General features: G+C 24.8%; 1 protein-coding gene across 1 annotated transcript; it reads right to left on the bottom strand.

Annotated features, from left to right (window-relative positions):
* Nucleotides 1-534: 534 nt before the first annotated feature.
* LOC111316921 (reticulon-like protein B9) lies at nt 535-2,431 on the bottom strand. Its single transcript, XM_022919165.2, has 5 exons — nt 2,322-2,431; nt 1,786-1,966; nt 1,547-1,688; nt 1,384-1,453; nt 535-1,298 (listed from the first exon to the last, which is right to left on the bottom strand). The coding sequence occupies exons 1-5, from the start codon at nt 2,422-2,424 to the stop codon at nt 1,129-1,131; spliced, it is 666 nt and encodes a 221-aa protein (XP_022774900.1). The 5' UTR covers nt 2,425-2,431; the 3' UTR covers nt 535-1,128.
* Between the last annotated feature and the right edge of the window lie 7,638 nt (nt 2,432-10,069).

The raw sequence follows: 10,069 nt of genomic DNA, 5'->3' as shown, positions 1-10,069 counted from the left end.
TATACTTTGTATGATGGTTAGTTTTACAATGTACTTCCACTTTTTCTTGTCACACAAAAATTGATTAGAAACAAGCAATGTTAACTGCCAAAATGTCATTTTAATCCATGACAGTCGAAATTCCAAGAATATGTTTGATCACCACCAATTAGTTAGTTGGCCACCATCTTGAAATATAATTCAATTATTTAAGAACAACTTTCCTCAGTAGTAGGTGGGGCTGGCTGGAACTAGTCCAATCTTATGAAGTTACTGTGGAAAAAAGGGTTTAAATTGCAATTATTTGCCTAAGTGGACGCTTCACACTTTTTAAGAGTTTCCACAAACATTAAGTTGCTTGTGGAGGCCAATTAGAAATTGGGTTTTGCGTTAAATCATTCGAAAACTACCAAAAAAAAAAAAAAGTCGTGGATCGTGTCATTGCTAGTGTTTGTTGGCTTCCTCCTAATCTCTCTACATGTGCTTGTTTAATTATGTAATGGTCCAAAAGGATTTTAGCACAAGATTTCTTTTTCAAAACCTGTTAAACAATGGGTTAAAACTGATGATGAACAATTTGAGCAGTACTTGAATTTATGAAGTTTTGGCTGCAGTATGTAACAATGGGTTAAAACCATATCCAGAGAATCAAGGTTCTGTTTAACTTGATAGGCTACAATTAATCTAAGATTTCCTCTCCGGCATGCGAATCTATTGAAGATACAAAGAAGGTGGAAATGAAGTTGAGGGAGAGATTTGTGGACATACCCTTCGTCAGCCCAGCCCAGGACCGAAGGAGTAGTGGTGTGAAAGTGGACAGCAAATTGATAGTATAGAGGAGAGCAGGCAGAGCTTCTGTTGCTTTATTAGATTCATTAATCGGAATGAGGGTCGTTCTTAATCTGTTGGTTGAATGATTGGTGTTATGCTGCCAAACTTCCACAATGATACATGACTAATTCCAGCTTCCCTTTCAATTTATTCATTATCCAAAATGTGAATCTGTTTTATTTGATCACCCATGCATCGAACAAATTTCATTACCTTCTATGCTATGGTAAGAACTTTAACAGTACAACATGAATTCTGTAGCTTCTGTTTATGGAAATGAACAAAGAGGAAATCCTAATTTTGGGCGCTACTCATTATTTATGTGTGCTTCTTGTCCTTCACTGGTCCTCTCGGTATCTTGTTAAGAACTCTTGAATCAAACCATCTGTACATTTTGCTCACTTTTCGGGTCATTTGCCCAGCATGATAATCAACTTCCCTCTCGTATCGATTGTACAGATATGGCAGCGTCTCCATGCAGAGAAAGCCTTGATTCAATAAAGAAAAACAAATTACTGCAATGCTCAATGCCTTAAAACTACCAATAGTAACACATTAGATGATAAACCATACCAATGAACAGGAGATTCACGAAGTCAAAACATGATCCGATCACTGATATTATGTACAGAGAAATAATTACCTGTAGATAATTAATATAGCGATAGAAGAGTGCATAAGTAAATTTTTTGAGGACTAGATCAGATTTATGGAAGGAGAGTTTTGATGGTGATACCAAAAAGAATTGTACGGGGTCATTTCCACCAGCAATGTGAAGGAAATATCGCAAGTACTGGTTGAACCTCAAATGGAAGTTGGAAACAACTTCTTGGAAGGTATGTTCATTAGATAACAATTCAGGGATCTGCGGACGATTCCTGGATATGATTTATGAATCAATATGGGATCGATGTACGGATTGAAAAACAAGTTTTGCAAATTAATAGGAAATTTTCGGTGGTGAAGTAAAACTACCATCCAAAATACTCTGCAGTCATGCACCATATAAAGATCACAAGCATTGTGGTAATGGAGATGTGACAGAGAAGGGTCACGAAATTGTACTCAACTACCTCGAAAAGAAACCATATTGCTGATACTCCAATTAATAATGCGGCCGACGCGTTTCTGTTCCTCCACAGTAATACATCAGCAACTGCAATTTCAGTTTCTGAATGGTCAAAATGTTTCCTTGGATGGTAATTAATCAAAGTTATTACCACAATAAAATTTATGAGAAAGATTTTGATAAAACGGTCAGTTCCATGGCAACTAGGTTTAATCCCAATATTGTTCAATAAAATCCAATGTTTAACATGTTTTGTGAAGGAAAAGTAGAAGAGGGGAACATTGTCGCATCCAATTATCAACCAAAAGTATCCGAAAGGAGCAGACACATCCTAACCACGGACCAAAACATTTCCCTTCATTCCAACCTTTTCCTTGGTACCAAATACAAAAGTGAATATATATATATATATAGAGAGAGAGAGAGAGAGAGAAAGAATTACCTTTTCCTCCTCCAAGAATAGCATGCATTGGCCTTTGACGTCCAAACAGCTTTACCCGTGGGGTGGTCTCATTGTCGGACTCTGATGATTCATATATCGGCATGGTTGAATATTCTTTTCTGTTGATATCAAAAGAAATGTTCTATCAACATTTGCTTAGAACTAATCTAATATATCATGAAAATGGAAGGGGGGTTGTTCTATGCTTGGTAAGAAAGGAAGTAATAGTCATAATAAAGAAGAAAGGAATGGCTTGGGCCTTTTCCTTCGCAAAGGTTATTGCTTTGCATGCCCGCCATTGATAAAGGTAATGAATCTTCAATCTTGGCTTAGGAACGCCAATGGATTGCATCAACTTTACATATACTCTTTATGTCACCAGTTGCATATACAACTTTACATCACTTATTGGTTCTAACCAGATGCAATTTTTTTTCTTATAGAAAAATAAAGCCAAACAATGAAAAAGAGGAAACGAATATTTTAGTGGGTAATGGGTAGTCTCATTGGTCGGCTGGAAATGTTGAAAGGAGACAGAAGAAGAAAACCGAGAAGAGGAAGGCAATAACAAAAGGCTTGAAGTGTTTCATTTTTAAGCTTACATGGTCCCGTAATATATAATATTTGGAAATTAAAGTATTTGATTGTACATATAAAAGTTCATCTTAAAAAAATTTATTGAATCTTCCACCTAATTAAATATTTTTCACAAGATTAATTAAGATTAAAAGATATAAAAAAACTCCTCAACTATAATTAAAAAATTATATTTTTTATTATAATAAATCATCTAATTAATTAAGCTGTTATTTGAATGAAAAAATTAACATTGTTAATTTTTTGTCAATTAAAATAAATTTCTATGTGACATTAATAAAATGTACGAAATTTTGATATTTAACTTAATTAATATATGTAAAAATAAAATAAAATAAAATTTTATTCTTTATTGTTTCTCTTTCTAAGATCTCTTTATAGATTTAATTGATTGTAATTTAAAAATTGATTGATTCAATTTTGTAACATGTATAATTTTATTTAATTAAAAGTTCAATTGAATCGAAATAAAAAATTAAAATTTTAATTAATTGTAATAAAATATTAAAATTTAATCTATTATTGAATTATAATTGAAAGATACATTTTTTAGCTCTTTAATCATAAATTAAGTACTTTTGAACAAAATTGTGAATGAATAAAACCCCATTTGGATTTGATTGTTATCCCAATACGGGGTGATTTAGCAACATTTTGTTGTAATTCCACTATTTCAAACCATTTGAATCACAAGCGTGTAGTGTTCAACCGCAGGCAATTTTAGATTGGAGGTATAAGTAGGGGTATCAATCATTAGTATTAGTAAGATATTAGATTTGATTTAAATAAAATTTGAATTCGACTTGATTATTATCAAGTCAAGTTCGAACTCAAGTAATTTGATTTATCGATCAAGTCGAATTTGAATATTTTTATTTTTGACTTGAGTAGCTCACGAGCTTAATCTAATTTTTATATTTTAATAAATTTTTATTATTTTAATTAATAAAATATCTCAACTCGAGCTTACATTCAAGTACAAATAATCAAGCTTTTATCGAATATATTAATCAAACTTATTTTTATATGTTAATTAAGTCTAATATGCTTACTCGAATAGCGCGATTTTAATTTTGAGTTGAGGTTGAACTAAAAAAATAAAATTCGATTGAGTTCGAACTGAGTTTTGAGCTTCAAATTTAAAGTTGAACTCGAGCTTAATACTATATCGACTTAACTCAATCGATTACACCACTCGACATAAAGGTCTATGTGACGTTGTATTGGTCCCTTGACCATTATTAAGTATTTTAGTTTTTAAAATTTTAAATTATTTTGTATTTATATTTAAATTAGTTTATTTCTATATTTTACTAGATTGTTGTTCCCCAAATTGTCAGGGATTTTTTTTAATATTTATAATTTTTTACTAAATTTTAATATATAATTTTAAATTAAATCATATTAAAAAATAATTATTTATTTAAATAAGTTTTTATTTTTGTGTGTTTTAACATGATATTTATGTAATCATATATTTTTTAATTATGAAAATAAATATATGAAATTAATTATTTACAAATTAAATAATACAAAAGCATATGCAAATTTAATTTAGGCTAAATAGTATAAAAAGCCTTTGAATTATAAGTAAAAAAATCATCTAGCTTTTTTTTTTATTGCAATTTATCAATCCACTCAATATTTATTTGCATCTAATTAAGTTTTATTCAAATGAAAAAATTAACATTATTAATTTTTTTTGTCAACTAAAATAAAATTCCACGTGACAATAATAAAATAAATAAAAATTTGTCACGTGAAGCAATTAATATATAAGAAAATTAAATTAAATTATTTTTTCTTTTTGCCTTTTATTTTTTTCTTTTTAAGATCTTTTTAAAGATCCAATTTATTATTGTTCAAAAATTAATTGATTTAATTTTATCATGTCGCTAAATTTTATCTAATTAAGGGTTCAATTAGTCAAAATAGAAAATTAAGAACTTGATTAATTATAATAAAATATTAAGCATTTAAATTATTTTTAAATTATAATTTAGGAGTGTTTTTAACCCCTTCATTTATATTATTTTTAAAAACATTTATATTTTATCATATAACTTAATGTTTTTATTTAATTAAAAGTAAATTATAATTTAATATAATGTATATATAATTTAACATAAAATTAAAACAACTGTTTCATTTTAATTTAATATATGTCATATTAAATATTTTCTTTTAAATTAAATGAGAGTTTATTGGTAATCACATTGTATTTTTTCCTTACTTGTCTGAAAATACCACTACTAAGGCTAAATTATCAAATACATATATATATATATATATGTTGATCTCTAAATCAAACCTTTTCTTTCTAAAATCCAAAAATCTTCCTTGCAAAAAATTAAGTGAGACCCAATACTAAAGATGGCAACAAGTCGGGTCGAGATGGATTTTTGCTTGCTCTGAACCCGACCAACTTTATATTCTTAAAACCTGAACTCGACCTGACTCGAAGTTTTTTTTTTTTTTCCATACCTGAACCCGACCTGACTTGATATTGTATATATCATACCCGACCTAACTCAACCCGACCCAAAATTAATAAAATATTATTTTTTAAAATATAAAATATTATTTTTTAAAATATAAAATATTATTTTTTTAAATATAAAATATTATTTTTTTAAATATAAATATATAATTATATAATTATATAAATAAATATATAAATAAAAAATTAAATAATTAATTAAAAAATAATTGTTATATAATATTGGGTTGGGTTTGCCTAAAACCTGAACCCAACCCAACCTCAATTTTTTCTTAACATTATCTGACCCAACCTGACCCGAAATCTAATTTTTTAAAAAAAAAAACTGACCTTAGATCTAAACTTGAATCTCTTTGTTTCAAATGTCAAAAAATCCTATGTCCACCTCCCTATATGCTTTCTAGCCTTAGTATGTTTATATCCACCAAATGGCTTTAGATATGTGTAAAGGAATTAGGAATTTTTGTTTGTGTCACATTAGATGAATTTAAAATATTTATATACTAGTTTATGATCCGTGTGATGTATGGATTAATTTTATTTATTAATTAAAATATTTCAAATTTATGAAATTATTATTTAAAATTTATTATTACAAATAAACTAGATAGATTATATTAAAATATCTATTAACAATTAAACATAAGCTAACAATAAAATATTTATGTAACCAATAGATAAAAAAAATTATTTTGGATCTAAAAAAATTTCTTTGGAATGTATTGATTCCCACTTTTAAATCTATGTGATTTCAAAACCAATAATTAATGTATGAAATCTACTCAAGTTAATATATATATATATATATATATATATATATATAAACCTACTTAAGTTACAAACCAGTAAAAAATAATCTAGAAATTCTTGAATTGAAAAATATTTATTGACTAAGTAAAACTTACTATCATTATCTTCACAAAAAATAATATTTTGTGACTTAATATTCATATGCACAATTCATGTTATCACTTTTTACTTGAGAAAAAATGTGTTAATATAAAAGTTAAAAAGATAAATATTTAAAATTTTAAATATAGTAGTAACAACAATAATTATTCTCTTTACCCTATTTTTGTTTTTCACTTTTCATTTAATAAAACATTATAATAAACATAACCTTGCATGTTAAAAACCATTATGAGAAGTTTCATATATCCAAAAAATAAGTAGTAAGATTAATGACTAATCAATTATTTGACATCTAAGTAAGATCTTCACATAGAGTAGGATTTTCACAAAGTTAACTCAATACATAATACAAAAATTTAATGAATGAAATACATATATATTATCTATAAATGATATAAAACTATTTTTTTTATTCAATGATTTTTTTGGCATAACAAAAAAAATGTACCTCCAACTTTTGTTTTAGTGTTTGAAAATTATGATCTTAATAAAAAAAAAGTAATTAAAATTATTAAAAAATGTGAAGTAAATAAAAAAAGAGTTAAAAAAACAACAATGTTAGAAAATAAAATTAACTCAAAAAAGAATTGACATACCTTAACTTAAATGTAATATTGATCAAACCATTAAAAGAATATTAAGAAATTTGCATTAAAAATAAAATTTGAATAAAAATAATATACTTGTAGAATTATTAGATGTGGAAATACATACTTAATATTTAACCTGTATTCAATGTAAGTTTAATCGAAAAAATGTTAAAAGATTTTGAAAGTATAAAAGATATAATAAGTGATTTTAATTTGTTTGAATTTTAAAAAAATCAAATATTAAAAGATTATAAGGAAATCTATGAAGATATTAAAATTTTCAAATTTAAAAGCGGCACATGTATATTATTAGAAAATTATATTTTAAAAGAAATATATCTAAATTTTATTTTAATTCGTATGCTTTATATATAATTAATCCAAATATCTAAAGTAATATACATAGGAAAAAGTCAAATGTTAGTAAAACTATAATGATTTAATCAAAAAAAAATTTATATTTAAAAGTTAGCATTTGAATTTTGGATTTAATACATATTGATGATAAAAGTTAGTTGAGATTTTTTATGATTTAAATTAAGTTAAAGTTTATATAAAATTGAAATATTGGATAAACTTAATTTTTAAAATTTTAAAATTATTTGGTAAACAATTAAAATTAAAGAATTATCTTATGTGTAGATTGAACATGTAAGTGATCATGCAAAAATGCTTATTTGGTCATATATTTAAAACTATCATATGTGTCATCAAAATAGATTGTACACATAGGATTATATATGAGCAAATCTTATAAGGTATTCTTGTATGTTGTAATATAATATTACATATGATTGATTTTTTATTTAAATCTTGATAAACTTTAATCCATAAATATATTTAAATAATAATTTTATCTATAGATAATATCTAATCAAATAATAATATTTAAATTTTGCTGTTTTATACTTTTATCCTCCAAAGAAACATATCTAATCAAATAATTACTTAGATAACTTTAGACTCAAGAAATTTCATTAAAGTGACCACCATGGCTTATTAGATATTAGAGTTTAAAAGTTATCTAACATAGATTTTCTACTTACTATTATTTAGTTGTGCACTGTGATTTTATCTGCATAAATAAATGAAACAAATTTATTTAGTTTATTTTCTTAATTTTTTTTAAATCATAATAAAAAGGATGTTAGCTTAAGTGGGTTCTAATTAAATTTATTTTGAATTGAGAAATAAAAAAAATGTTACAACTAATTTGAAAAAAAAAAATCTTACCTGATAGAGTAATAGTATATTTAGTGAAATAGTACCTATCATAAAAAAAAGCATGTTAGTTCCTATAGCAAGAATAGACTAATAAAAAGATAGATTAAATTAATAGTAAGAAAAATACGTTTAGCTCATATGCTTTGTGGGACATTGGGAAAGCTATATAACTAAAAACTACTAATAATGATGACTTTCTTGAAGTTGTTATGGTATTTATATTTTATTTTTTCACATTTTCTTAAAATACTAATATTAAAAGTCTATGGCAAATCTTGATTTAAATTTAAGTTTTACTTTAATTCAAATATATCTAAATCAACTTTTAAAGTTTGTGGATTGTTTATTAAAATTATCTTTATCTATAACTAATATATTTAAAAGCTGAAAATAATACAAGAATTATTTATAAAAAATATTAAAAATATTAAATAATATTTTTAAAAGTTTTTTAAGTTTAAATAATCATGTTAAGTGCAGATAAATTGAAATAGATAAATTATTTTAAAATTGATTTTAAATTTAGATAAGGTAATATCCAGGAGAAAGGAATTTCATTAAAATTTAAATTGGTTTTTTTATTAAATTTTAAAATTTTAGATAATTTAATAATTATTGAAATATATTTTTATAAATAATTTAAAATAAATATCTTATGTGTCATCATAATGAAAAATTTTAAGAATTATCTTACGTGAAGAAAAAAGAAGATGCCCATATGTTATCAAATGTTAGCAAATGTTATCTAGTAACTATGTCTATTGTAATATAATATAATATAATATATATATATATATGATGTGTAAAGAATCCATACTTTTAATCTCTATTATTTACACAGATCTAATACCATACGGTGCTGTTCTCAGCCACTTCGCATAATTCTTTTATTTCGCCTTAGATCTTGTTTGAGCTTTTGGAATTTTTGTTTATGTCTAGAAATTAGATATGTGTTTTGCTTTGTTAAAAAGCAAAATGGAAATTTTATAACATTTAACAGGTTTATAATATTATTAATGAATAAGGGTAAAGTAATAATTTTAAAATAATAAATAGCTGTCACATAATCAGTGTCTTGAGGATTCTTTTAATCTAGGTTAGTATAGATATGTTTCATATTTTTTTCTTAAATAATATTTCTAATTGTTAAAAATACTATTCCTTTAAACATTAAATGTTTCAAAGTATTATTGGTCAAAAAAATATTTCATAGTATTTTTATATTTTTAAAATTTAAAATTTTAATTATTATTATTTTTCATAAAATCTTATTTATTTTAATATAGAATAATGTGTAAATATTTGTCATAACGGTTTTGGGATTGCCAGACGTAAAGAATTTTAAAATAGAGAAAAATAAAATGGGAGTCGTCACCTATCTTTGTTAGGGTGTGATTAGTCACCCAAAAATTTATCTTTTTAATAAAACTATAAAAACGGATTTAAAGTTTATCAAAAAGATAAATTTTAGTCTAAGAAAAATCAAATTAGGCTAGGGAGTCGGTTACATGTGCGAAAGGATTAGCATCCTCACAGCACTTATAAATTGGTACCATTTAATCATGTGCTATTTCTGATGTTGGATAAAATGGTTTTGATTTGAAATTTAATAATAATCCATTTTGTATTATTTTAAAAGAAAGAAAATTAATTCTATCAAAATTCTTTATTTAGGAATATCGAGAAAATATTTAAGTTAAAAAATTATCTCAAAATTCTCCAACATCTAGGCAAAACTTTGAAAATAATGTTTTTAACTGATATTTACCATGATATCCCTTAAAAATAAAAATAACATTCTTTGGGAAAGATAATTGTTGATAACTCTCTAACATCTAAGCAGAGTATCAAAAATTATTCCCTTCAGGATGTTATTTTTGTTTTATTTCACATTTTTAAATTAAACACATTTTTTATGTGAAAAT

The sequence above is a fragment of the Durio zibethinus genome, chromosome 9 (genome assembly GCF_047325235.1).
Source record: "Durio zibethinus cultivar Kanyao isolate XHJ-2024 chromosome 9, ASM4732523v1, whole genome shotgun sequence".
Taxonomy (NCBI): domain Eukaryota; kingdom Viridiplantae; phylum Streptophyta; class Magnoliopsida; order Malvales; family Malvaceae; genus Durio; species Durio zibethinus.
This window is presented reverse-complemented; position numbering and strand designations above follow the sequence as displayed.

What these genes read in the sequence shown, in the direction of transcription:
- LOC111316921 (XM_022919165.2), bottom strand. Translation starts at nt 2,424, where the DNA reads ATGCCGATATATGAATCATCAGAGTCCGACAATGAGACCACCCCACGG. An exon ending in TATTCTTGGAGGAGGAAAAG is followed by an intron (nt 1,967 to 2,321) that starts GTAATTCTTTCT and finishes CTGAAATTGCAG; the next exon opens with TTGCTGATGTATTACTGTGG. An exon ending in CGTGAATCTCCTGTTCATTG is followed by an intron (nt 1,299 to 1,383) that starts GTATGGTTTATC and finishes TATTGAATCAAG; the next exon opens with GCTTTCTCTGCATGGAGACG.